The sequence below is a fragment of the Meles meles genome, chromosome 1 (genome assembly GCF_922984935.1).
Source record: "Meles meles chromosome 1, mMelMel3.1 paternal haplotype, whole genome shotgun sequence".
Lineage (NCBI taxonomy): Eukaryota > Metazoa > Chordata > Mammalia > Carnivora > Mustelidae > Meles > Meles meles.
Genome location: NC_060066.1, coordinates 182,566,478 through 182,593,376, shown reverse-complemented (window position 1 = coordinate 182,593,376; position 26,899 = coordinate 182,566,478). Strand labels below are relative to the sequence as shown.

Genomic DNA, 26,899 nt, shown 5'->3' with positions numbered 1-26,899 from the left:
GAGCTCTCCACCTCTGTGGTACCTGACCAGCTGCTGATGGTCAGGGCTCAGTCAGGACCAGGGACAGCTCCTGGATGGCTGTTGATCTCCCTTAGCAGGGTTCGGTCGCTTTCTGTCTCCACCGACCTTGCCTCTTAGACACCCAGCCTTCTCCTCAGTAAGATCTTAAGAGCAGGGTTTGGATCTTGCCATTTCCATTCCTGAACCTTGTGTCTCCTCAGAGGTGATAGGAGAACTAGTTACTCCCGTGTTTGTCTCACTCCTTACCCTGTTTTTTTCCCCATCTTTGCACAAGAATGGAGGCACATCCTCATTCATTCTCTTTCCATGCCAACCAGCATCAGTCCCTGTTTCATATGCCATCTCTTCTTCAGTCCCATTCTCACTTATTCTTGATTTCTCACTTCTCCTGAAGTATGTAGAGATGTTTATTTCTTTCTTTCATTCTTTTTTTAAAAATATTTTATTTATTTATTTGTCAGAGAGCACAAGCAGGGGAGCAGCAGGCAGTGCAGGCAGAAGGAGAAGCAGGCTCCCCAGTGAGCAGGGAGCCCGATGTGGGACTCGATCCTAGGACCCTGAGATCATAACCCGAGCCGAAGGCAGACACTCAACCGTCTGAGCCACCCAGGCGTCCCGGAAATGTTTCTATTAGTCCTTTTCTCCTACTACATGGTTTCCAAGTGTCTTCCTCGCTATCCCCCATGATCAAATGTAGCATATATAAGCTAGAAGAATGAGGGGGTAAAGCCTACTTTCTGAAGTCAAATCTGGGTTTGATACTGATTGTGCCACTGACTTGCTGTGTCTTACTAGGACCTCAGTGTCCTCATCTGTAAAATGGGACAATTCTTTTTGTTTTCCAAGATTTTATTTTTTAAAATAATCTCTATAACCACCATGGGGTCCAAACTCACAACCCTGAGATCAAGAGTCCCACGCTCTGCCTACTGAGCAAGCCAGGGCTCTTGGGACAAGTTTTACTCCAAAGCTGTTAACTTTAAGAATGTAGTACCTGGGGGCGCCTGGGTGGCTCAGTGGATTGAGCCGCTGCCTTTGGCTCAGGTCATGATCTCGGGGTCCTGGGATCGAGCCCCGCATTCGGCTCTCTGCTCCGCAGGGAGCCTGCTTCCTCCTCTCTCTCTGCCTGCCTCTCTGCCTACTTTTGATCTCTCTCTGTGTTAAATAAATAAAATCTTAAAAAAAAAAAAAGAATGTAGTACCTGGTGGGGCATCTGGGTGGCTCAGAGGGTTGGGCCTCTGCCTTCGGCTCAGGTCATGATCCCGGGGTCCTGGAATCGAGCCCCGCGTCGAGCTCTCCACTCAGCGGGGAGCCTGCTTCCCCCCCACCCCCACCCCCCGCCTGCCTCTCTGCCTACTTGTGATCTCTGTCAAGTAAATAAATATTAAAAAAAAAAAGAATGTAGTACCTGGTGAACAATAAGTACTCAATATTTACCCGGTTAACAGACTACTGTGAGGATAACAGCGATGCTTTCAGTATATGATATGCAAAGGACTACTTTGTAAACTTTTGTATCTAAATTCACTTGAGCCAGCAATCCTATTAGGAATCCTCTTGCTACAACCCCCACTTACGGATGAAGAAACAGCCACAGAGATATTGAATAAGTAGCAATGGCAGAGCACAGTATCCAAACACAGGCAGTTTGGCACCTGAATTGAAAATTATGCAATGATTCTTCCTAGATGATAGAGTGGAATGAAGTGCTTAACAGTGTACCACGATGGGAACTGCTCAAACAAGTATTTTCAGGGGGGTCAATTTTTTTTTCTAAGTTTACTTACTTAATCTGTATCCCGTGGGGCTCCAACTCACAACCCTGCCATCAAGAGTCACATGCTCTTCTGACTGAGCCAGCCAGGCACCCGGGGAGTCACTTTTTCTGAGTGCCATTGGCGGGCTGAACAGGAAAACTAGCCTCTGGAGAAGAGGACCAGGGGAACTACAACACCCACAAGGCTCCGCGCCTTCCTCTGCCTCCCAATTGACTTGGGCTCTGGAGCAGATCATTGGTTCTCTGAGGGCGGCCTGGCGAGGATTGGAAGGCGGGAGCAGTGCTAGTTTAAGATTAGCGAAACTACTGCCAGCCCCGCCTCAAAAACCCGGAAGTAATCCCCCACACGCCCTCGTGTAGTGGTGTAGCGGAAAAACGCGAGTTTGGAGGCGTGGAGGGATGGTCCGATGGCTGCGCACTGACTTCCCAGATTCGCCGCTCTCATTAGATGACTCTGACTTATTGAGGGCTGCTTTTGAGGACGCGGGGCCTGAAGTTGACCGAGGGAGTTCACCGCTGCTTACCGCCACCCAAGCGGTGCCTCATGGAGTCTACGTTCAGCAGCCCCGCTGAGGCAGCGCTGCAGCGAGAGGCGGGCGCCCCGGGGCAGCTCACTCCTCCGGAGGACCTGCACCGCGTGTACGAGCTGGAGCGAGTCGCTGAATTTGTCCGCGACCTGGGGTGTCAGCGGGTGAGGGCAGGTTAGGGAGGGGTGGCTCACCTCGGAATGGGTCTCCCAGAAGATCGGGATATTGGGATAGTTTTGTGAGGATTGGGCAGGGGGTGGACTCCTCTGGGAGGAGGGGCTTTGAGGGTTAGGCAGGGACTCCTGGAAGGTTTTCCTTGAAGAGGGTGGAGGAGAGGCTGTTCCTGACTCTGTGGCTTATACTTACAGGTGGCCTTGCAGTTCCCCGACCAGCTATTGGGAGATGCTGGGGCCGTGGCTGCACGACTGGAGGGGACCACAGGGTCGAAGATGTTCATTCTGGGCGACACGGCCTATGGCAGGTATGAATTTGAGCTTGAGGGTTGGGGGCAGGGGTAGGGGCTGGGGAGTAGGTCTAGGATCCGAGGCTCTTGGTGTTCCCCTTTTATGACAGTGTCTACCCCCAGTGGCTTGTGTTTTTTCTTGATGATGATGCCCCCTCTTATAGTTGCTCCCCTGAATGACAGTGTCTTCGTTTATAACATGGTTTACTTCACTGGCGACATTTCAGGCTTCACATTTCCCATGAAGGGCAGCAGCTGTTTTCCTGATGAGAACTCTTCTCACTAATGGTATCTCCCCTGCAGCTGCTGTGTGGATGTACTGGGTGCTGAGCAAGCTGGAGCTCAGGCCCTTGTACATTTTGGCCCTGCCTGCTTAAGCCCTCCAGCCCGCCCACTGCCTGTGGCCTTCGTCCTTGGTCAACGTTCTGTGCACTTGGAGCTCTGCGCCAAGGCCTTTGAGGCCCAGAACCCAGACTCCAAAGCGCCCGTGGTGCTGCTAAGTGAGCCGGCCTGTGCCCACGCCTTGGGTGAGGGTTTTTGCTTGGGCATGCAAGGAGGGTGGGCCAGCTACTTTGTGCCTTGATAGTCACATTTCAGTATACTCCCACAGAGCTCTTGATACGGGCTTGATCCCAGTCTTTGCTTTTGGGTCACATTCAGTCTCCTGGGGATGGTGGGGTTCCTCCTTTGGCACACCCCAACTCTAACACCACCTCCTTCTTCCAGAGGCCTTGGCCACTCTCCTGCGCCCGCGGTACCTGGACCTGCTTGTCTCCAGCCCAGCTCTTCCATTGCCAGTGGGCTCCTGTAGTCCAGAGCCTGAGCCCCTGGAGCGTTTTGGGCGCCGCTTCCCCCTGGCTCCAGGGAGGTGTCTGGAAGAATATGGTGCCTTCTATGTGGGGGGCTCTGCAGCCAGTGCTGACCTTGACCTTGACCCAGACCTGAGCCGGCTGCTCTTGGGCTGGGCACCAGGGCAGCCCTTCTTCACCTGCTGCCCAGATACAGGGCAGACTCAGGATGAAGGTGTCCGGGCTGGGCGACTAAGGGCACGTAGACATTATCTGGTAGAGAGGGCCAAAGATGCCCGTGTGGTAGGGCTGCTGGCAGGGACATTGGGTGTGGCTCGACACCGTGAGGCGCTGGCACACTTGCGGAACCTGGCTCAGGCTGCAGGCAAGCGTAGCTATGTGTTGGCCCTGGGGCGGCCCACGCCTCCCAAGCTCGCCAACTTCCCTGAGGTGGATGTCTTTGTGCTGTTGGCCTGCCCTCTTGGTGCTTTAGCTCCACAGCCTTCTGGTGGCTTCTTCCGGCCTGTGTTGGCACCGTGTGAGCTGGAAGCTGCCTGCAACCCCGCCTGGCCACCTGCAGGCCTGGCTCCCCACCTCACACATTATGCGGATTTGTTGCCTGGTGAGTGCTGGGGTACTGCCTGAGCTGGAAACACGTGGGGCAGGAATCGGGCCAGTATGGATCCTCTTTCTCCCTCCCAGGTTCTCCCTTCCACGTGCCCCTCCCACCACCTGACTCAGAACTGTGGGACACCCCAGATGTGTCACTCATTACTGGGGAACTCCGACCCCCACCTGTGTGGAAGCCATCGGATGATCCTGGGTCTTTGGCCCTGACCTTGCGGCCCCAGCTAGAGCTGGCTGAGAGCAGCCCTGCAGGTAAGTGTGCCAAGTCTCTGCTCCCAGCTGAACTCTTTCCCCGGATTCCGCCCGCTTGGCCTCAGTTCCCTCTCTCTACAGCCTTGTACCTTAGTTCCCGGAGCTGGCAAGGGCTGCAGCCCCGTCTGGGTCAGACACCGGTGACAGGAGCTGTGAGTGGAAGACGAGGGATTGCCATCGCCTACGAGGATGAGGGAAGCAGCTGATACCATCTGGCCCAGAGACACAGATGGACTTAAGAATTGCTGCAAAGACCTTTAATGCTCCCTGCATCCGCCTCCTCTGCCAGAATCCTTGAAGGAGCCTGGATGCAGGGAAGGGTGGACAGCCCCTCACTGAGGAAGGGAATCCTGCTCTGTCCCTGTCCTGGCCCTGGCACAAGGCTTAGCATATAGTGGCTTGATAAATACCTGTTGGACTGATGGGACTGATTTGGGGCTTTCCTGAAGTCTTATGGGCCCATCTGTCCTCCTGGGAATAGCCCAGGACCTCTGGCCAGTCCCAGTTTCTGATGTGCAATTGAGGGTTTGCCCTTTTCAAAGGTCCTAGATAGTCTAGACCAGGGTTTCCTAACTTTGGTACCATTGACGTTTTGGACCAGATAATTCTTTGCTGTGGGGGGCTATTCTGTGCACTATAGTACGTTTAGCATTGTCTCTGGCTTCTGCCCCCACTCGATGCCACCAACATACCCAATTCTGATAACCAAAAATGCCTCCAGACATTGACAGGTGTCTGCTGTAGGGGCAAAACTGTCCCTAGTTGAGCCACTGGTGTAGACCTGTGTTGTCTGACAAAGTAACCACTAGACACCCATGGATGTTAAACGTGAATTTGAATTAGTTAAAATTAAAAATTTCTCAGGGTGCCTGGCTGGCTCAGCTGGAAAATTGTGCAGCTCTTGATCTCGGGGTCATGAGTTCAACATGGTGGGTCAACAGATTACTAAAAACCTTAAAAAATAAAAACTCCATTTCTCAGTCACACTAGTCACATTTCAGTGGTCATTTAGCCACGTGAGAGGACAATGCAGCTATAGGACGTTTCCATTATTTCAGAAGGTTCTGTTGGACAGTGCTGGTCTATACTGATTCCTGTTTTGTTTCTCACAGGAGATCACAGAAACTTGAATAAATCGGATACTTTTTCTCCTGTTTTTTTTTATTCATCAAACACTATAGGTCCTGAGTGTAGATCTGAACTGTATTTAACTGGATTTCTGTCCTCACAGTGTAGTTAGGAAGAGAGGCAGTTAAATAAGCTATTACAACAACAACAAAAAAATAAGCAATTACAAGATAGTGAAACTACTTTCAGTGAGGAGGGAAGACCCTGGGAGCACTTTTTTTTTTTTTTTAAGATTTTATTTATTTATTTGACAGACAGATACCACAAGTAGGCAGAGAGGCAGGCAGAGAGAGGGGAGGGGAAGCAGAGAGAGCCCGATGCAGGGCTCGATCCCAGGACCCTGGGATCATGACCTGAGCCAAAGCCAGAGGCTTTAACCCACTGAGCCACCCAGGTGCCCCCCCCCTTTTTTTTTTTTAAGATTTTATTTATTTGACAGCACAATTAAGCAGAACGGCAGGCAGAGGGAGAGAGAGAAGCAGGCTCTCCTGAGCATGGAGCCCAATGTGGGACACAATCCCAGGACCCTGGAATCATGACCTGAGTCAAAGGCAGCCGCTTAACCAACTGAGTCACCCAGGTGCCCCATGGGGCATTTCTTCATTACCAAGTTTGCAGACACTCTTGGCATACTGGCACTGTCCAAGGTGTTGAAGAAGCAGATAAACGGAGATGTGGTCCCTCCTCTCAGGGAGTGCCCAGTCTACTGGCAGAGGCAGGTCTGTAAACTGACTGTGGCAGCGGACAAAATGGGCACCAATCGTGTATTTTACAAATACACATGGAGCACCCACTGTGTGCCAGGCACTGGAAATACAGTAAGCTCAGCAGAAACCCTTCCATGGTACTTACATTCTCCTGGGGGGTGGAGGAAGAGAGATGGACAAAACAGTATGCGAAATGGTGATAGGTACTATGGAGAACTTTAAAGCTGGGAAGAAGCATAAGGGATAGTGGATTGCAGTATTAAACGAGATGATTAGGGAAGGCCTTTTGAAGAAGGTAAGCAAAGACTGACAGGAAGTTATGGAGTGAGCCATATGGATAAGTAGACGCAGAGGGAACAAATGCAAGGGTGATGTAGTGGGGGTATGGCTGGTATGTTCAAAGAATAGCAAGGAGGCCAGTGCAGTTAGTGGGGGAATATTAGATGAGATCAGGTAAGGGGCATGGGAAGCTGCACCAGGAGAGGCTTAGTAGTAGGCCATTACTAGGACTGTGGCTTTTATTCTGAGTGAAATGGCATTTTATTAAATATTTTATTTATTTGAGAGAGCGAGCACAAGCAGAGGGAGAGGGAGTAGCAGGCTCCCCGGCTGAGCAGGGAGCCCGATGCAGGGTTCTATCCCAGGACCCCAGGATCATGGCCTGAGTGGAAGGCGGATACTTAACTAAGCCACCCAGGCACCGCTGAAATGGCATTTTAAACTAAAGAGTGACAAGTTTCATAGGGATCACCAGGACAGCAGGGGAGCCCAGAGCAGGCACATTGCCCTACCTCTGGGTTAGGGAAGGCTTCCTAGAAGAGTGTTTTCTGGGGACCAATAGGTGTTAGCTGGGCGACGAGATGAACACGAAGAAGCGTGCTTCAGGCAGAAAGAGCATAAGCAAAGTTAGCAAGACACTCTCGCTGAACTGGGGAGCACAGCAAGGGAGGAGGCCCATGGAATCAGCACTGGCTTGGAGGCCAAGCTGAGGAGGCCCGCGAGGAGGCTCTGGTGTAAAGCGAGGTTGGTGAGCCCAAGTGGAGCTGACTATAGGGGCGGAGGAAGAGCGGTTTGGAGAGAGATGAAAGTCACCCGCCAGAGGTCGAGGTCTTGAGGACAGCTGGATCCCTTTCTGAAGCGAGGGACTACAACAACCACAATTCTCAGCGCTTTGGCGTCGCCAAAGTTCTGGACGGACAGCGGCGCAGGGTTGGGCGTGGGGTCACGTGGTGCCCGCGCGTCACGTGGGCGAGTCAGGTGACGCTGCGGGGCGGGCGGACAGACTGCGGGGCGCAGGGTGGACGCAGGGACGCGGGTTTAGCTGTGGCCCCACGGACCCGAGCCCCGCCGTCGTTGCCGCCATGACGGGTCTAGCGCTGCTCTACTCCGGGGTCTTCGTGGCCTTTTGGGCCTGCATGCTGGTCGTGGGTGAGGCTGGGCCCTGGCGGGCGGAGCCAGCATTCGGGCCCCGCTGGCGGGGCTGGAGCCCAGCGGGAGAAGTGGGGTCCCGGGAATGCTGGGCCCCAGCGTGGGGTCTGTGTTTGGGGCCCCAGGACTTGCCTCAAGGCTGTTGGGGCTTTTGACCCTGACAGAGGAGATCCGGATCTCTAGCCCCTTGAGGAGGGGCGCGGGCGGGGGGAGGTGGGGGCCACGAGAGCCGCTCCGTACTTCTCTGTCACTACCGCCCCTCCCCCATCTCACTGCTGCGTTCCCTCGCTTGCTTCAGAGGGGCCTGCTTAGGTCAGGAGCTGGCAGTTCCAGTTCCTCTTTTCCTGGTCGTTTTGTCCTCCACCCCCACCCACAGCTTGTTGGGTAAACACGGCTCAGATCCAGCTGGTGGGATCCGGTGCGCTCTCCCTTTCTCCAGGGTATTCAGACCTACTGGCAGATGGCGGTGGAGGGTCTTAGTCTGGGAGGTGGTGTCACTGGGAAACGATAGGTTACTGAGGGAGTGGCAGAAAATGGAGGCCTGAGCCGAGGAGTCTGAATAGATAGTCGTGCTTTCACATGGAGGCCAGCCTGACAGGTCTCCCTTGACTTATCTGTAGGCAGACCTTTGGGGACGTTACAGCTGGGCAGCAACTTCTTGTCTAAGTTGGGAAGTTTCTCTCTAGAGAACCGCCTCTAACCCTTTTTTCCTCACTCCTGCAGGAATCTGCTACACCATTTTTGACTTGGGTTTCCGCTTTGATGTGGCATGGTAAGGGACTGCAGGGAGAGGATTCCCCTAGGAGCTTCTTTGCAGCTTTCCTTCACTGATCTAAGCCCCTACTCCACCCCATCCCCAGGTGCATGGGACATGGGTCTTTGGGACATAAGATGTATTTTATCTCAGCGTTCAGGACTGGTGGGCTTGGAGGGTTGGGATATGGATTTTGTGCTCACTTCTCCGTCAAGGCTGAAACTGCTTTCCTCCCTGTTTCCACACCAGGTTCCTGACTGAAACTTCCCCCTTCATGTGGTCAAACTTGGGCATTGGTCTAGCTATCTCCCTGTCTGTGGTTGGGGCAGCATGGTGAGTGTTGGGATGGTGGGACTGGGGAGAGAGGTGAGTCATAGCAGGTGGTGTCAGTGGGTCCTTAGTCATCTTGGGGGCAGTGACAAGCTTGGGCTCTGCTCATCGGTTTTTTTGTTTTTTTTTTATCTTTCCACCAGGGGCATCTATATTACTGGCTCTTCTATCATTGGAGGAGGGGTGAAGGCCCCCAGGATCAAGACCAAGAATCTGGTCAGGTAAATATGTAGGACCTTTAGAGGGTCGCCAGACCATCTGCATTGGGAGCTCCCTGTTTGTTTGACCTGACAAGCTGCTTCTGACCAGCCTCCTGATGGGGTGGGAAGTCAGTGGGGGAAATGGTGGCTGGGGACTCTCTGGGGGAGGAAGATTTGTTTCTTTCTCATCTTTTTCTCCTCTCCACCCCCATGCCCACCACTACCAGCATCATCTTCTGTGAGGCTGTGGCCATTTATGGCATCATCATGGCAATTGTGATCAGCAACATGGCTGAGGTATGGAGAACCACAGTGGGGTGGGCATCTATTCCAGTGTGTTTTATACAGTGATTACTGATACTGAAGGAGGGAGAGTGGCTTCTGATTATTTCTCTGCCTCCTGCAGCCTTTCAGCGCCACTGACCCCCAGGCCATTGGGCATCGAAACTACCATGCAGGTAGGTGGGTATGTGAAGGAAAAAAGCTGGGGCTTCATGTCTGCTTCCCCACTTCTGTGCCCCAGCTTTGACCCGTCATTTCAACATTTACTCCATTTGTTTGGTCTGCTTTGCAGAGTTGGGAGTGGTGACTAACCCCATGAGTCCATACTGGGGCCTTGTCTTCCTCTCCCTTTGTGCCTGGCTTGGCCTCAGTACTCTTCCTTCCATCCCCTCAGGCTACTCCATGTTTGGAGCTGGCCTCACAGTGGGCCTCTCTAACCTCTTCTGTGGAGTCTGCGTGGGCATCGTGGGCAGTGGAGCTGCCTTGGCTGATGCACAGAACCCCAGCCTCTTTGTGAAGATTCTCATCGTGGAGATCTTTGGCAGTGCCATTGGCCTCTTTGGCGTCATTGTTGCAATCCTTCAGGTGATGAATCCCCTGGGGAGCCTGTGTCCTTGTCCCCAACCCAGCTTCACTCTCTTTCCATCTATAACCATAGAACTCCTGAGCAGTTCCCACCACTTAATTCCCATTTTTCGGTTTTCCCCTTTTGAAGCTTTCCAGCGTGGTATCATTGACTAGTGTAATGTGTATTTCCCTGCTGCTTTGTGTCTTTCATTGGGGCTTTCTGTTGTATTATTTTTTGGTTTTTATTTGTAGTCTAGCCTGGATTGGGATCTTGTCTGTCAGTCTGTCTTGGTGTGTTTGACTTTGTGTCTCAAGGCCTGTGTGTATCTATACCGTGAGTAGAACAGTATGTCTGAATTGTGTTCATTTTTTCTAACAATGTGTATGTGTGGCTGAGGATCAGCCTGATGGTCTGAATGTGAATGCTTAGCTGGGTTGACTCTTGGTAATGGGTCCTGTTCATGTGCCACTCCTCTATCTCTCTGTCTCACAGCCTAACTCTGTGGTTGTCTGACTGTCCCTGTTCATCGGTGTTTGTCAGAGCATGTCCATCTTGGTCCCATCATCCATCTGTTGTGGTCTGTCCATCCCACCATGGGTTTGCTAGAGCTGACCTTACGTCATTTGTTATTACTGTCTTACTTATTCCTCTGTCACTGCCTGATTTCTCCTTGTTCTTCTTTTGCAGACCTCCAGAGTGAAGATGGGTGACTAGATGATCTGTTTGGGTGGGGCCGTGTCCCACTCTTATTTATTTGTGGTTTTCCCAGGACAGCTGGAGCTGTCACCCTTGGCCTTTCAGGGGGCTTGGTGTTCAGGGCCCTCCCTGCACTTGGCCTCTCGCTGCCCATCAACTTGGAGGCACTACCTGGCTGGAGCCTCAGCGTGGGGAGTGGGTCACTGATGACCGTGTGCAGCTGTGCACCTGTGTCCCACCTCTACCCCCAACCCATCTTCCCAGTGTTTGTGAAATAAATGTGGTTTTTGTCTGGGTCAGTGCTGCTTCTGTTGCCCTCCTTTGTTACATTCTTTCATGGAGAGAGGGTAAACCGACCTATAGGCCTCGACATAATGCCAGCTTCTTGGCACCTGTTTCATATACAGCCTCTGCTTTGGACAGAGCTGGTTCCTGGGTGGAGAGGAAGGGTGCTGGGCTGAGGACTCTAGTCTTGAATATCTTTATTGAAAGGAGCAAGGGACACTGGGGATGAATGGACCCAGGTGTTTGTGCAGAGGAGGGGGCTATCCTCCCAGTCCCAGGTCTTCAAGGTTCTGTCTGCTAAGCCCAGATGGGCCACATCTATCTGGTTTTACCCTCAGGCATCCCTCACTGTCTATCCCTTTGCGGTTTGGAGCCCATTCGTTTGCCTCTGCATATCCCAGTGCCATCCTCTGCCAGTAACTAATTTGAGCCCTTGTTCCCAGGGCCCCAGCTCCTCCCTCTTCGGTGCAATCTTTTACCAACATCCTGTCACCCTAGAAGCCCCTGCCACACACTTCTCACGCCTTTAAGGGTCCTGCCCAACCAGCAACCACCCCCCCACCAACCCCGCGACCGCTGGCAGACCTATAATCCTGTTCCATCAATGAGAGGACAAATCCCTAACCTCCCTGCTAGAGTCGCCTAACTTCCAGGCCCCCGTTTGGCGGAGTTCGCGCTCCAGCCCACACCCACACCCTCCCCAGTCCTGACCCCGAATCCAACCTCTAGGATGAGCCTTACCGATTTCTTCCGCCCCTCCCTGGTCCCGTGCCACCTCTGTCCCCTCGCTCCTCCGCGCTTGGCCGCCGGCAGAGGCGGACGGCAGAGGCGCGCGGCGGGTGCGGGCGCGCTGGAGGCGGGGGCCGCGGGGGCGCGCGCACGGGCGCGCCGGCCGGGCCTGCCCCTCCGAGGCGCCGTAGCGCGGGAGGGAGGCGGCGGCGCTGTGGTCCATCGGTCCGCCGGTCCGTGGGTCTGACCGGCCGCCCGGCCCCGCCCTGCCCCCCGGGGCGGCTCGGCTCCATGGCCCGCGGCGGCGGCGGGAGGCGGCCCGGGGGCCGCGGGGGCCGCTGACCGGGCGGCGGGAGGCGGCGGGGCCGGGCCATGGGGGACGGAGCCGTCCGCAGCCACGGGAGCCGGGAACCCAGCCCGAGCTGGAGCGGTGCCCCCTGCTGAGCCCCGAGCGCCGGGTGAGAGGGGTGCGCGCGCGGCCCCCAGCCCAGGGCCCCGACATTCCAGACCCAGCCCCGCGAGGAGCGCCCCGAGCGCGGCCCCGCGATCCCCGCCCAGGAGCCGGTGAGAGGCGCCGGCGGCCAGACCCCGGCCTGGCGTTTCCCCATCCCTCCCCCATCCCTCCCCCTCGGCTCTTCCCTCCCTCCCCTCCCCACCCCCCCGCCCCGGGCTCCTCTTGCCCGCCCCCTGCCAGCCTCCCTTATTGTCCTCGCTCGCCCTGGCCTCGTGGCGCGGGGAGACGCTCCACTCACGTTTCCCCCGGCCTCGGCCCCCGCGCCACATCCACTCCCCCAATCCACGCCCCCCCCGCCCCAGACTTCACACCCACCGGGTCCTCACTGCCTCCCCCGCCCCGGGGAGCCACGTGTTCAGGCCGGTCTGCCTTTCAGCCCCGCCCTAAGGCACCTCGCAGCCTGACCGCCCGCCTGACCCAGAACCCCTGTCCCGGAGGGAGGGGTGGGAATGTTTGCACGTGGGGCCGGGCATCCGAGCTGCCCGGGAGCCTGCATGCATGGCTGTGTACGTCGAGGAGCAGCGGCTTTGTTTGTGAGTGTGTGACTCTGCGTTACTGTTACTGTCACTGGGGTGTGTCTGTGATTCCATGTAGTTCTCAGTGTGTGCGAGTGCAGGTGACTTTAGCTGGGACCCACGGTGTCTGTGGTTGTGTGGTGCTGTGTATCTCTGAGACCCAGCCCCCAGAAGTGCTGCTCTGTTGGAACCCCAGCTGGAGCCATGGCCGGAGACCCTTCCCTGGCATGCTGGTACTGGATGGGTCTCCAGGGCTTAGGCGTTCCTTCTTCCCGGAATCAGAACCAGCAAGTGCTGGGCAGACTCCAGAAAGTTCATCCCAATCCTTGAGGTCTTAAAGGAGGGGTGTGGTATGCCCCACCTTGTATTTTGAGCTTCTACTCCGGAGGGCAGGGATCCCATAAACATCTTGTTTATATTTGGGCCTCCTGGATGCTGAGGGCCACTTCCCAGCCTGGTCCTAGTTGGCCTGGCCTACTTGTCACTGGTACCTGTCCAACCACACCACTGCCCACCGTGGTCCTGGGAGGACTAACTGAAGTCACGAGTACCAAGGGTTCCTGCATGCTAGGTACTCAGTAAATGGTCGCACTCCCCAGACCAGGAGTCCTGGGTTGAGGATGCTGGCCTTTGGGGTGTGTGTTCTCTGGGGCACAGGTACACATGTGAGTCCGCAAGTAAATGTGTTTTCACTGGGAGGTATGAACCACTGTGATCAGAGGTCATGTGTTCATGTTTCTGAGGACACACAGAGCTGTGTGTCGAGTCACGCAATAAGGGCGTGCACCTGAGTGTGAGGGAGCATGAGGTTGCGCTTCTGTGTATGTGTGGCAGCGAGAATGAGGAACGTGTGCGTCTGGAGGTTAGTACTCAGCTGTGTGAGGCTGTGTGAGTAGTGAGTTGCCAGGGACTGTGTCCGTGTGAATGGGAGTCCGCGAGTGTCACAGGATGTGAGCAGGTAGTAAGTGTGAGGATGCGGGTCTGTGAGGGTGAGCAGCAGACAGGGGTGGGGGCTGGGTAGCCTGGCTCATCGGGCCCTGACCCGCTGGGTCTGTTTCTCTCTTCCCCCTGCTCAGGCCGGCAGCCGGATGCCCGGGCCCCCTGGGCGGGCCGGCGGCCGCCTGCGGGATGAGCAGACTGCTGGGGGGGACGCTGGAGCGCGTGTGCAAGGCCGTGCTCCTCCTCTGCCTGCTGCACTTTCTTGTGGCCGTCATCCTCTACTTTGACGTCTACGCCCAGCACCTGGCCTTCTTCAGCCGCTTCAGTGCCCGCAGCCCTGCCCGGGCCCTCCACCCAGCTGCCAGCAGCAGCACCAACTTCTCTCGGCCCAACGCCACCGCCGCCAGCTCGGGGCTCCCCGAGGCTCCCAGCGCCCGGCCCGGCCCCACGGCTCCTGTCCTGCCTCCCTGTCCTGACTCGCCGCCAGGCCTTGGTGAGCCTGCAGGGTAGGGCCGGCCTCTAGGGGTGGGCAGACGACCGGCGCGGTTTGGCTCAGGGAGTGACCCATGGGGGTACAGGGGGTCTGGGTTTGTTGCAAGAGGGCCATTCCAGGGCCTCCCTGGCCTCCCCCCGGGGCTGAGCGAGAGGGCCGGCGTCCCTGGCCTCGGACGGCCAGCTGATTCCTGCCGCCGTCCCGCCTGCAGTGGGCCGACTGCTGATTGAGTTCACCTCGCCCATGCCGCTGGAGCGGGTGCAGAGGGAGAACCCGGGCGTGCTCCTAGGCGGCCGCTACGCGCCCCCCGACTGCATGCCGGCCCAGACGGTGGCAGTCATCATCCCCTTCCGGCACCGGGAGCACCACCTGCGCTACTGGCTCCACTACCTGCACCCCATCCTGAGGCGACAGCGGCTGCGCTATGGCGTCTACGTCATCAACCAGGTGTGCTGGCTGGGGCCCCGGGGCTGGGCACCTGCGGCTGGGGAGACCTGTGTGCCTCTCAGTGCGTGAGTGCGGGTGGGAGCATTCATGGCTTCTCGCCTGCCTGTGGTCGTGCGGGGCTCCGTGTACGTGCCTGCTCACGTGGGAGGGTTTGTAGGTGCATGATGGGGAGTGTGCACGCGAGCATTGGCACACACGCTGATGGCTGTGTGCGTAGCCTCGGTGCAGATGAGCCCCATGGTCTACCCTTGGCGGGCCCTGCTGACCTAGGGTCAGCTGGCTGTGAGGGGCTATGGAGAAGCCCTTGGAGAGGGGGGGTTAGAGCCTGAAAGAGGGATGAAGTCTGTGAGAGGGCCACGGCCACAGCAGAGGCCCCGGAACTCAGCTCAGGGTCCAAGCCCTGCCCTGGGCCTGGTGAGTCCTGGCTGCTGCTGGGACCCAGGGAGGATCTGATGTAGGTCCTCCTTCCCGTACTTGGGACTCCCATACTTGGACTTGGATCCCCATAGACTCCAAGACGACCGTGTGGGATGAGTTGGAGCAGGGGGCTGTGGGGGCACAGACGGGCCTTGAACAGTAGCCATGGGGTGAAGTGGTGGTTGAGATGGGTCTTGAGGGATGAGTAGGGATCAGTCTGCAGACGGACTGGAGGCCCCAGGTCCCACCCAGAGAGCTGGTCTCGTGTGTTCGGGAACCACTGGCGGAGCTGTGGGGTCCAGCGTGTAGGGTGCATAGCAAAGATGAGCCTGGAATTGCTGGCACAGGCCAAATCCAGAAAGGTCTCCGGAGGCACGCAAAGCAGTTGACTTCCAGCCTAAAGGCGGCGAGACACCACTGGATTAAGCGAGGAGTAGCATGTACGCTTGCTTCCTGGAAAGATCGCTCTGGTTGCATGTGGGGAATGGGATGGAGGGGGAGGCTGGTAGCAGGGTGACCAGTTGAGAAGGGATACAACGTTCAGCAAAGAGACAGTGAACCCGTGTGTGGGTCGGCAGCAGTGGTGGCCATGAAGGGAGAGATGTGACATGGTAGAGAGTAAGGAAAGGGAGACACCAGGACACCTAGAGGATTCTTCCTGGCCATTTGCTGTATGGTTAACTGTGCCTGTGAGTGAGACAGAACAGAGGAGCTGGGCCAGGTCTCAGGGAGAGCCTATCCTGAATTCTTTTTTGCATGGGATGAGTCTGAGTGCCCATGTGAAGTACGAGAGGAATGTTCAGCCGGCAGTTGGACCAATGAGTCCTCCCAGTGGTGAGGTCTGAGGTGCAGAGAGGGATCTGGGAGCCACCAGCATGCAGATGGTCCCTAAACCCAACAACATCCATCCTGCCTGGGGAGCTCGGGGCCTGAGAGAGGAAAGGCAGCATGTAAGGGATGGTGGAGAAGGGGACAGCACCGCAGACTGGAAGGTTGGGCAGAGAGGTTCGAGGAGTCCCAGGAGAGTGTGGTGTCCCAGAAGCCCAGGAGTAAGTGTCCAGAAGGAAGCATGGCAGCTACGTGAGCACTGCTGGGGGAGGAAGGATATGGACTAAGCAGCGTCCAGTGGATTTAGCAACAAGGTGGGCCCAGCGAGAACCATTTCAGGGGCATGGTGGGGGCGGAAGCAGATTGCAGTGGGTTGAAGAAGGAATCAGATTTGACAAAATGGAAATAGCCAATTGGAGGCAACTCTTTAAAAAAAAAAAACAAAAAAACACTTTGCCGAGAAGGGGAGGCAAAGGTAGGGTGGTGGCTGGAGAGGTTTCTTTTTCAGATGGGGTAAAATTGGGCATGTTTATGAGCCGCCTGGGAGAAACTCGGGGCTCCTGGCTGGTGAGAAAGGTCAGAAAGGAGAGCCGATGAGCCGGGAGAAAATGCACAATTGCTGCAAGGGCTGGTGGGAGGGAAGGTGCAGGGCCAGGAGAGAGAGCAAGCAGGGCGAGCCGCTCCCACCCTGTGGGGCTCGGGCTGGCTGGTGGGAAGGAGGGGCCGTGATTCCTCCTCTTGCTCTCAAGGGGCCCGCCTAAAGACCCCTCTCCAGGGCCCTGACCAGCTGCAACCTAGAGATGGTAGGTTGGCACAGGGGGCTCAGCAGTCAGCTCCTTCCATGGGATCCTCCTTGCTCTGGCTAGAATTGGGAGCGTGGGCATGCATGGCCAGGAACCCAGCCTCAAAGAGGCCTGGCCCTGCAGCCCCGTTGCTCAGGGGACCCCCGGCTCTCTGGGCCATGACTGTCTGTACACCTGTGCTTGGCATTTTGCGGGGGAGACTGGGGAATCTCGCCAGGGCTTGTCCCGGTCTCAGAGGCTGCCCGGGGGTTTGGCTGTGGATCCAGACGAGCCAAAGGGGCTGGATTGCTCAGTCCCTATGGTTTCTTTGTCTTCAACGCTGGTCATTTGGGGCATTCACTGTTCATCTTCTCTTGTGAGTGTGCTCAGCAGGGATGCAGTGGGCTCCGGGCTGCTCTCCTCGAAGGCTCCCACCGGCCCAGGGAAGATACCTGGCACCCAGGACAGGGCTACAGGGCATGCTGGGATGAAGGGGTGAAAGAATGAAAGGAATGAGCGCTCTAAGTCACAGTGTAACCGGACACTCAGTGAAGCTCACAGGACAGAATGAACGATGACGCAAAGTCAGGGAGGTGTGATCAGGGATGCCTGTCCACACATCAGCTTGACCGTCAGAGGAGAGCATTCCAGAGCCAACAGCAAGGTCTCGAGTGTTCCAGGGCTGCTGAGGAACGTATTGCAGCTGGGCCTTGGGATCTGAGGGCAACGGCTGGAGGGGAGCCTGGAGCCAAGTCCTGGAAGGTCTTGGAAGGCAGGACTTAGGGGAGCCATTCAGCGTGGGGTCAGGGGGAGGCAGGGAAGTAAGAGCCCCTTGGGGAGCGCTCTGGCCAGTGGTAAAGTGGCCGGTGCCTGCCGGTCACAGGCCCAGAGCTGACCGGTCCCCTGCACTAACCCCAGCATGGCGAGGACACCTTCAACCGGGCCAAGCTGCTCAACGTAGGCTTCCTGGAGGCGCTGAAAGAGGATGCCACCTATGACTGCTTCATCTTCAGTGACGTGGACCTGGTCCCCATGGATGACCGCAACCTGTACCGCTGTGGTGACCAACCCCGCCACTTTGCCATTGCCATGGACAAGTTCGGTTTCCGGTGAGGGCTCCCTTCTCAGCCGGACCCAGACTCCTGCCCTGATGGTCGGTACTACACCCAGCACCTCCTTGCTCCCGGCCCCTCACCCCGTCTCCGGCCTCCCCCCTAGAATCCTCTCAGGCCCATGGCTGACACCCGCCCTTCCGTGCTGCAGGCTGCCCTATGCCGGCTACTTCGGAGGTGTGTCAGGCCTGAGTAAAGCCCAGTTTCTGAGAATCAACGGCTTCCCCAACGAGTACTGGGGCTGGGGAGGCGAGGATGACGACATCTTCAACCGGTGAGTCTGGGCGGGGCAGGGAGTAGACTGGGTGCAGCAGGTGCAGCGCAGACCGGGCGAGGCTCCTTGCCCTTCCTGGTGCCTGCTCCAGCCCGTCTGTCCCCATCCCCAGGATCTCCCTGACTGGGATGAAGATCTCGCGCCCAGACATCCGCATAGGCCGCTACCGCATGATCAAGCACGACCGGGACAAGCATAACGAGCCCAACCCGCAGAGGTGACCCCAAGTGCCCCTAATCCCTTACTTCCTAGAAGGGACTTCCCAGTGCCACTGATCCCCAGACGTGATTCCCAAGGCCTCTGACCCCTTGACTCCTAGAGAGGACTCCCAGGCCCCTGATTCCTGTTCTCCAACCCCTAGCTCACCCCCACCCCAGACCTCTGTCATCCCTGGCCTAATTCCTAGAGGTCACAACAATGTAAAGTCAGGGTTCAAATCTTCCCTGAGTAGATTACATTCCCGTTGGTGTCCTCACAGACCTCCCTTATGCCAGAGCAGACAAGACAAGAGGTAGCAGGCACCGTGCACAGCTCCTGGGCCTGGGGACCCAACGAAGGTGGCCGGAGCAACATGGGGCAGGGCGCAGACAGACAGTGCTGATCCCTCTGAGATGAGAGCAGGCCGTTCCGTCCCTGAGGACATAGCGACATCAGGTGCTGGTGCCAGCCGGGAGAGGCACCTGAGGGCATGTGCAGTGTAGACAAGGGCTTCCTGGCACTGCTCTAACCTGGGGGAGTGGGTGGGGGGAGTCTGGAGCCAGTCCCTGCTGGACAGCCCGCAGGAAGTTCACTCTAGTGAGGGAGACAAGCAGCTACGGCCCCCGTGATCAGGGCAAGGCGCTGTCCGGACAGAAGAGGGAGTGATGGTGGGAGGCTCTCCAGGAGGAGGTGATGGTAAACCAGAGTTTGAAAGATCATGCATTCAACAGGTGTTTGTCACACACCTGCCTTGGGCACGGCGCTATATTCACCAGGCTAGTGGAGGAGGCCAGTTTGGAGAAAAGGAATGGTATTTGCAGGAGTCTGGAAATGGGAATGTGCGTGGTATAAGTTAAGAGTCTGGGACTCTGGTATTCCAGTCGCTGAGGGCTGGGAGTGACAGCAGTGGGGTCAGTGCTGGGTGTCTGGGGTCTCGGATCCCAGGTTGGGAGTTTCACTTTTGTGCCAGGGGCGATGGGGAGCCACAGGAGGGCTTTAAGCAGGGAAGGAGCAGGATCAGATTCGGGTTTGAAAGATCACCCTTTGAGTTTGAAGAAGGTGAAGAAGGGCTGGCAGAGCTGCCGGTGGGCCAGGAAGGAAGCTTGGAGGAATCACGGGGCCTGTACTGGGTGTGCTGGGTGTGAGGCTGCCACATGCCCGGATAGAACAGTAGGGGTGTTCTGCTCTGAAGGGTGTTCTGTTCTGCAGGTGGGAGAGTGGGGAGATACGCTGCAGCACCAGTGGTGGGCTGGGCTCTGGCAGGAGCATGAAGCACTGGGCATCCAGGGAGCTGATGGAAAAGCAGCTCAGATGAAAAGCAGGGTGAACAGGGATGGGAGGAGAGGGGTGGCAGGGCGTCTGAGGGAGAGTGCTAGGTGCTGGGGTGGCTCTGGAGAGGGATGTGAGCTGAGCTCAGAAGGCCCAGTTGCAGTGAAGGTGGGAGGGGAGCTCTCAAAGCCCATGCCAGGAGGCGTGGTCCTGTTTCGGGTCACTGTGTCCTCATGAATTAGTGATGTCTGCCTTGGGTGAGGAAGTGGCAAGACAGCAAGGCATTTCTGGCTTAAAGAAAGGAATGATTCCATCCACCTAGCGGGTTTTGCCTCAAATCAAGTTTCCCCGGATTCTTCTTTCGCTCACCCTGTGTGTCTAAACCGTCAGTAGGTTGTACCCGTGCCGCTCCTAAAACATCTCTGAGCCCATCCGCTTTTCCCTTCACCCCCTCTGCCCCAGTACTGCCTCTGTCCTCTAGTCTGGACTCCTGCAGTCGCCTCTCACTAGTTTCCCTGTTTCCCCCTCGTCCTTCTATTGTTCCTGTCCTCTGGCCCTCCCCACATGCCTCCCACTGGGCTAAAAATCCCTGTCTTCTCACTCCTAGAATAAAAAACCCTGCATCCTCTGACTTCCAGAGCCCCATCCCTACACGCTCCAGCCTCCAAGCTGTTCTTACGCCCTTGGTCCATTAAGCTCGAACCACTGGCTGTGCAAATTCTCATTTCCAGTTTAGGGTCAGCATGTGCTTACCTCTGCCTGGAAGGCCCTTCCCCCTGCTGTCAGCTTTGGTCCCTCTGCCCTGTCTCCCTTAGCATTCTGATGTGCTCCTCGTCTGTTACCTGTCTTCCCTAGGGGAACAGACTTGCCATGAGAGGAAGGACTTACTGTCCTGTTCCTGACTGTGTCCCTGGTACTTAAGAGCAGAGCCTGGTACTTGGGGACTGCTCAGTAAGTAAGTGGTAAGGGACACAGAGAAGATAGCAAAGAGAAGAGGGGCTTGGGGAGTACGGGTGATGACTGACACAGGACCCCTTGCATTTGAGGTGCCTGTGGGATGCCTGTGTCAGGTCTAAGGCTTAGGAGAAAAGTCTGAGATCAGAGATTTGTGAGGGTGTCACAGTTCTGGACTCAAGGGGATAAGATCTCTGTTTTGAAAGCAGATGCCAGAGCAAAAGGGCTCCAAGCAGGTGATGGGCAGACGGTTTGGTGAGAACTGAGCCATCCCTGGAAGAAGGCAGGGTGGCTTGAGCCTTAGCCCCAGAGATCCCATATTGGGTTTATTGGGTAGCCCTGATCTGGACCCACTTCTATCCTATCTAGGTTTACCAAGATTCAAAACACGAAGCTGACCATGAAGCGGGATGGCATCGGGTCAGTGCGGTACCAGGTCTTGGAGGTGTCTCGGCAACCACTCTTCACCAATATCACAGTGGACATTGGGCGGCCCCCATCATGGCCCCCCCGGGGCTGATACTAACGGACAAAGGCTCCCAGTGCCAAGGATTGCCTGCCAGAGGACTGACCTCGATAGCCTGGCTGGCAGCTACTCTGTGGGACCCCCCAGGACTGAGACTGTGGGCTCTGTTTTTGGAGGGTCTTCCATAGGCCCCCCCAGCTGCACCTGGAAGTTTCAGAACCTACTTTGGGGGACTTCCAACCCGGGCAAGCCCCTCCAGTGTGGCCCTCTCTGGGGTCAACCCTTCTTCCTGCCCCTCCCTCCCCAGCCCAGCCCTCCCTCACTATCAGGGTCGGGCCAGCCCCTGCACTGCCTCACCGAGTGGCCTGGGCAAGGTCACTCCACCTCTCTGTGCCTCAGTTTCTCCCCCCTTGAGTCCCCTAGGGCCTGGAAGAATGGGAGGTACAACTAGGGGGCAGTGTAGCTTCCAGGGGGAATCCTCAGACCTGGGGATCCCCCGTGCTCCCAGGGGAGGGGAAACCTTTTTCATTCAACATTGTAGGGGCAAACTCTGGTGCGCCCCCTGCTGAGGAGCAGCCCCAGGAGGGGACCAGAGGGGGTGTTGTGTCGCTGCCTGGGATCTTGAGGTTGGGCTTTTGCATGGGGGGCGGGTGGGGCTTAGATCAGTCAGTCTGGTTCCCGCCTCCCTGTCTCAGAGAGAAGGCAGTAGCCCCAGGGCCGGCTCGTTGTTTGTACATTGCACAGAAACTTGTGTGGGTGCTTTAGTAAAAAACGTGAATGGAGCAGCTCTTTTGTCTGCTTGGGGTTAGCGAATCTGGGCCCAGATTCCAGACCGCGTGTGTCTTGTGGGAGGGTACCTGGCCTAACCCGTCTGTCTGGCCCGGGCTGTCCGAGTTCCCCAGGCCCCAGTCGCTCGCGAGACTTCGCCGACTCTAGGAGGAAAGATTTACCCTGCCGCTGCCTCCCGGCCAGGAGAGGCAATGAAGTAATAACGGTCCCAGTGGGCTCCGATTTCTCGGTTCTTCCCACCCGCCCCAAAGCCGAAAGCTGCCGCGAGACGAGCCCAGAGGGCTTGGCGTGAGGACTCTGGATGGTTCGTACTCCCAGACCACCGACCTCAAAAGCGGGTCTGACTCCCTGCTAGCCCGCACCGCACACCCTACCTGGAATGGCAGGGGGCGGAGCCTGGGTAGCGGCGCGGTTTCCCGGGTGACGGCCGCGCGGAAGGGGCGGGGCTAGAGCCCGGGATCCCACTTCCCGGCTCCTGGGGGCCGTGACGGGGAACCGTGGCCCCCAAGAGTCAGCCAGAAGCGGGGCAGAAGGGACAGCGCCAAAGACCGGCGGCTCCGGACCGGGTAATTCAGTCGCCGAGACTAGCGGCAGAACAAGGGTGGGGCTTGGGCCGGCAGGTGAGAGCGAAGGGCTGGGGGCGTGGCCTGTGAGGCGAGGAGGGGGCGGGGCGCGAGTGGGCGGGGCCCACCCTTGAGCGACCGGCCTTCTCCAGGTAACGCGGCCGGGCAACCTGCTCTCCCGCAGGTGCCGAGCCCCGGGCCGCTCGTCGGGGGGCGGCGGCGCGGGCGGGTCATGCTCCGGGACTCCCGGTCTCTGTGGGAGCTGGTAGAGGAGCACGTTCCGCTCCCGGAGCGACCCGAAGTGAAGAGGATTCTGGGGGAGACGACGGTGGACCTGAGCCTGGAGCTACGAGCAGAGGTGGGGAGTGGGCAGATGGGCCACACTCCAGGCCTGTCCCAGGACTCGGGTGATTTACCCCACCTCCTCCGGGTCACGGTCCTGCCTGATAGCTCTCGAGTTCTTGCCGGATCTCACCGTCTCCAGCCCCCTTGGCTCCGCTCTGCCCCTCAGTCCCCCAGCCCCCTTCACTTCCGTCACTTCTCTCCCGAGTTGCAAGGTGTCCCAGCTCTCCTTGCAGGTGGTGATGCTACAGTCACTGCTCCAAGAGGCTCGATCCTCCCAAGCCTCTGGCTCCCGCCCCACCTCTGATCTCTCCTCCCTTCTGGCACCACCGCCCCTCCTAAGAGACCTCATGCGCCAAGAACTGAGGCAGCTGCTCCTAGGGCTCCGCCAGAAGGCCATCTGCGAGGGCAGGTGGGAACCTCAGACCTAGGCCCTGTGGCAGAACTAAGAGGGGCTAGCCGTGTGCCTGATAAGGGGCCAGGATTGCCTTTGATGGTTCCCTGGAAGGAGCCCCCGAATTACCTTCAGTGCACCTTCTGCAGGGACCAGACCCAGGCTTGGGTCCAGTATAACCCCAGGGTCCTGCGCTTTGCCTTGGAGGAGCCTAGGTGTGATTTGCCAGAACAGGAGGTATTGCAGATGAGAGCTGGTGAACCCAGGTAAAGTGGTGGTAGGAGAGGAGGGAGCTGTTCCTGCTTGGCAGAGGACCCCAGCAGGTGGTTCCCCTTGGCTCCACGGAGAAGTTCCTGGCCTGGAGCTGGACCTCCTACAACCATATGTAGGGATCCAAGAGAGCTGGGCTAGAGAGTGCTGGGGACGGCCTGAGATAAAGGAAAAGGAGCATGTTCACAAGTGTGTAAGCAGCCACTTATTTCTAGTTCTCACACAAGCCTTTAGGGGAATGATGGCCCCCTTTTACCGACGAGGAACTGAAACTCAGAAGGGATAATCCATTTGCCCAAGTTCATGTACACTGAAGGGTGGCAGAGCCCCTTTGCAAACCCAAGCTCCAGAACTCCTCCCCTTTGCGGTCTATTACGTTGCCTTTGTGAGAAAAGACACAGAACTGTCTAGGAGGAGTGGCATTTGTATCCTGAAGGCCTGGGGTGAGGCAACATGGGGAGAGTGACAGTGACCTCATCTGCCAGCAGCAGTCAGAGGGACCTCAGCATCATCAAGGACCAACTGAATGTGTCCAGCATCGACCAGGTTGCTGGACACCTGCGGTGAGGCTCCTGAGTGCGCGTGGTGGGGGTGGACACAGGGAGGATGGGGCTGGGACAGGTCTCCAAGTACCGGGACTGGACTGCGGGAGAGGAAAAGGGGGACACACACCTGGTGGGGACCAGGAGAGGAAGGCTGACAAGTGGAAAAGGTGGGTTGCTGCAGGGCCCCTGTGGAGGAACTGTGGCAGGGTTTTAAGCTGGGAAGGGGCTGTGATGTGGAGGAGAAGGGAGGCTAGAGGAGGCCCCTGCAGGAATGCAGAAGGGAGGCTGGTGGGCACTGTGAGGTTGGCACAGGGAGGACACATCCTGTCCTGGCAGAGGCTGGCAAAGGTGGAAGGCTGCAGCCAGTGCCTGGCCCCAGAGAGCAGGGTGGGCTGAGGTCCTAGCAGTGGGGAGGCTGGAGGTTAGGGGCCGGGTGGAGGGCTTAAATGAGACTGGGTCTCGCGGAGCTGGCCGTGGCTGCCATACTCCCATGTGTCCCAGGAGCCTCCTAGAGGAGGAGTGTCACACCTTGGAGAGGATGATCCCTGTCCTGCAGGTGAGTAGCAGCCCAGGGCCTCCCTGCCCAGAGACTTTCTGCCAAGTGTAGACACCACAGCCTCTCCCCTGGCACGGGAGAGCCATGTGTGTGTCTGTCTGTCTGTTTGGGTGCACATGTGCTTGGAAAGGTGTGTGTGGGTGCTGTGGCCATTTCTCACATGTGCACAGTCCCTATGTGTGTGAATCCAGAAGGTTCTGTTTGAGCCCCTTAGCCCAAGGTCAGCACTTTTAGATTAACTCGCTGAATTGTCCCTTGTCTTTGCCTCCTTCCCTTCCCTAAGTCTGAGTCCAAGCCAGCCACCCCCTCACCAAGAAGGGCTTTTCAGGGGAGCTAGTGTCCCCCCCACCCCTATGGGCTGCCTGAGCCTGTTTGAAGGGCCCTGCCATGGGGGATCTTGGCCTCTGCACCCTGCCCTGTCCCACCCCTGCCTCAGGCCGGGCACTGAGACAGCTCTCCCGGCAGCGCTGCCTGGAAGAGGAGTACACAGGGGCACCCCAGCCCTCCGAGGCAAGCCTAGTGCCCACCCTGGCAGGTGAGGACCCCAAGGAGGCCCCGGAGCACCCAGCCTCCTGCTCCCACCCCACACTGGTGTATGGCCCAGAGCTGCTGGGTGCTGTGTGTCAGAGGTGCCTCTCCCGCAGAGCTGAAGGAGCAGAAGGCAGCCATGCGCCGGGAGCTGCAGGCACTTCTGAGGCCCTCCCATGTCTCCTCCAGCCTCAGGTCAACCCCAGCAGTGGCCCGGCCGGACAGGGTGGCCAGAGGGTCAGGCCACTGCTTGCTCACTGCTGCTCTTTCCTCTTCAGGCAGCAGCCCGTGGGATCCTCCAGCCCGGGTCTCAGACCCCGGCCTTGCCCCCGTGGGACGGCTGGGGTTTGGACAGGGCCTAGCCAGCGCTGCCTGCCCGCCCCCCCTCCCGAGGGCTGCCCCCGCATCCGACACCTGGCTACCACCTGCCGCTGGGGTCGGAAGCTTCAGGGCAGCCCTGGGGAAAGGCCAGCGTCTACTCCAGCATCCAGCGCAACAACCCAGGCCTCCACCTGAAGGGCTGATTGTCAAGTAGGCCTTGGCATCTGCTGGAACTCACCCCGTCTGCTGCTGCCCACCCCTCAGCTGCTGTGGCCCAGCCTGCTTCAGATCTAGTTTTGGATGGGCCCGAGCCAGGACGCAAGGCTCTCCATCTGTCTGGCCCTTCTTGCCCCACCCCCTCACTGAGCCCCTGGTGTCTGGTTCTGACCATCAGAGCCTTTGGCCTTTCTTCTTCCGGTCCTTCACAAAGGCCTGGCAGGCAGAGGTCTCATCCCGGCCCCGACTCTTGTCCCCCTGGGGGACTCAGACAAAGCACAGCAGCAGCTCAGAGTCAGGAATAGAAATTTCATTAAAATCTATGAACTTTAAAATCCTAGTGGTGCACGGATGGGTAGGGGTGGGCGATGCACCATTATTGCTACAGACGATTAGAGGCGGCTCTTCGGGGCTGTCACTGCACAGAGGGGCACAGAGGATAGACAGACAGACACTGCGGGGCTGGGGGGGAAGGAGCTCTGGCTCCAGAGGGGATGGGGCACGCAGGATGGGGCCATTTGGCACATGAACAAGGGCAGCCCAGTTTGGGAGGACTGGACTTAGCCTGGTGGAGAGAGGGCAAGGGGGTTTCGTGTAAGGTCCCCTTCCCCAGGGCTCTGGGCTCAAACCTCCTGCTGAGCAGCACCCCACTCCTACCCCCCAGAAACGAGTGCTTTGGGCAGGCTACTGGGTCATGGGCCTCTGCTGGCTGGGCCTGACAGCCAGGGCTGGAATGAGGTGCAGAAACCCCAGAGCAGCCAAGTGAGGTGCAGGCAGGCAGGGAAGACAGAGGGGCCCAAGGTGGGGGCCATGGGAGTGGCAACCACAGAGAATACGATTTTTACAAAAATAATTACACAGACAAACAGGGCTGGGCAGCACAGCCTGACAAATAACACTGTACAGCCCCTTAGCCCCTCACCTTGCCCCTGGATAGGAAGACCCAAATTCGCCTGGGCAGAGGCTGGGGTCTGCTCTGGGGGCAGGAACACTGGTCAGGAGGTTGGAGGCCTGAGGACCGGCACAGGTAGGGGCCCACCTAGAACCGCAGTTCCGGACAGAGTGTGAGGGCATCAGAGGCCATGTGAAGCCCAGCAGATCTCTGGGGACCTGGCCCGAGACCCCCTCCAAAGTGCTTTGGCCCCACCCCCAGCAACCCTCCCATCGCCCACACCCATTCCCAGCTGCCATCCTGGCATCCAAAGGACCTGTAAACACTGGGGACACGAGCACAAATGACCACGCTACCAGTGGTGACCAAGGTGACAGCAGCCGCCCTGGCCAGGGCATGGCAGGGGCAGGTGGTGACACCCATCCCCTCTCTCCCCAGTCTCTGTGGTGGGAGCACGGGCGGGGGTGGGGCCTCCCCGGGCTGCTGTGCTCATATCCGGGAGTCCTGCAGGCGGCTAGAGCCGTTACTGCCCACCATGGGGATCTGGGCCTTGTCCGGGTGCAGCGGCTGGACCTCAAGCCCGTCTTCGGGAGAGGGTGGGATGGTGGGGGCATAGCGCCCAGTCTGGTGCTCCAGGAGGGCGGGGCCCCAGTCTCTGCTTGGCTTTGTGGCATTTTTTAAACGCTGCAGGAGAGGTAGACATGGAGGGTGG

At 57.7% G+C, this 26,899-nt stretch overlaps 5 protein-coding genes across 13 annotated transcripts in view; 4 read left to right on the top strand and 1 right to left on the bottom strand.

The window, feature by feature from the left end:
* Positions 1–1,500: 1,500 nt before the first annotated feature.
* DPH2 (diphthamide biosynthesis 2) lies at positions 1,501–5,806 on the top strand. Of its 3 annotated transcripts, XM_046002025.1 has the most exons (6): positions 1,501–2,490; positions 2,695–2,807; positions 3,093–3,316; positions 3,516–4,199; positions 4,280–4,456; positions 4,538–5,801. In XM_046002025.1, the coding sequence occupies exons 1-6, from the start codon at positions 2,344–2,346 to the stop codon at positions 4,660–4,662; spliced, it is 1,470 nt and encodes a 489-aa protein (XP_045857981.1). In that variant the 5' UTR covers positions 1,501–2,343; the 3' UTR covers positions 4,663–5,801. The 3 variants fall into 3 exon arrangements, with proteins under 3 accessions (XP_045857981.1, XP_045857991.1, XP_045858001.1); XM_046002035.1 differs by lacking the exon at positions 3,516–4,199 and having other exon boundaries at positions 4,538–5,803; XM_046002045.1 differs by lacking the exons at positions 1,501–2,490; positions 3,093–3,316 and having other exon boundaries at positions 2,729–2,807; positions 4,538–5,806.
* A 1,729-nt stretch (positions 5,807–7,535) lies between these two features.
* On the top strand, positions 7,536–10,848 carry ATP6V0B (ATPase H+ transporting V0 subunit b). The gene is made up of 8 exons (XM_046002061.1): positions 7,536–7,719; positions 8,443–8,491; positions 8,723–8,806; positions 8,947–9,024; positions 9,231–9,300; positions 9,410–9,461; positions 9,680–9,870; positions 10,541–10,848. The coding sequence occupies exons 1-8, from the start codon at positions 7,653–7,655 to the stop codon at positions 10,565–10,567; spliced, it is 618 nt and encodes a 205-aa protein (XP_045858017.1). The 5' UTR covers positions 7,536–7,652; the 3' UTR covers positions 10,568–10,848.
* An 898-nt stretch (positions 10,849–11,746) lies between these two features.
* On the top strand, positions 11,747–21,547 carry B4GALT2 (beta-1,4-galactosyltransferase 2). 3 transcript variants are annotated; one of them, XM_046001742.1, is made up of 7 exons: positions 11,747–12,127; positions 13,669–14,024; positions 14,236–14,471; positions 17,417–17,607; positions 17,762–17,884; positions 17,997–18,101; positions 20,675–21,547. In XM_046001742.1, exons 2-7 carry the CDS (start codon positions 13,721–13,723, stop codon positions 20,823–20,825), a joined length of 1,110 nt encoding a protein of 369 aa, XP_045857698.1. In that variant the 5' UTR covers positions 11,747–12,127; positions 13,669–13,720; the 3' UTR covers positions 20,826–21,547. The 3 variants fall into 3 exon arrangements, with proteins under 3 accessions (XP_045857698.1, XP_045857788.1, XP_045857610.1); XM_046001654.1 differs by having other exon boundaries at positions 11,749–12,021; XM_046001832.1 differs by lacking the exon at positions 17,997–18,101 and having other exon boundaries at positions 11,747–12,021.
* Positions 21,548–22,068: 521 nt separating this feature from the next.
* Positions 22,069–25,591, top strand: CCDC24 (coiled-coil domain containing 24). Its single transcript, XM_045979004.1, has 9 exons — positions 22,069–22,126; positions 22,308–22,481; positions 22,702–22,877; positions 23,009–23,125; positions 23,615–23,692; positions 24,176–24,230; positions 24,696–24,765; positions 24,875–24,953; positions 25,037–25,591. The coding sequence occupies exons 2-9, from the start codon at positions 22,356–22,358 to the stop codon at positions 25,272–25,274; spliced, it is 939 nt and encodes a 312-aa protein (XP_045834960.1). The 5' UTR covers positions 22,069–22,126; positions 22,308–22,355; the 3' UTR covers positions 25,275–25,591.
* Positions 25,591–26,899, bottom strand: part of SLC6A9 (solute carrier family 6 member 9) — a 31,746-nt gene continuing 30,437 nt past the window's right edge. For all 5 annotated transcript variants that reach the window (XM_045978970.1, XM_045978978.1, XM_045978982.1 and 2 more), the window contains one exon: positions 25,591–26,871. In XM_045978970.1, coding sequence (XP_045834926.1) covers positions 26,677–26,871 — 195 coding nt within the window. In that variant the 3' untranslated portion in view covers positions 25,591–26,676. The remainder of the gene's footprint in view (positions 26,872–26,899) is intronic.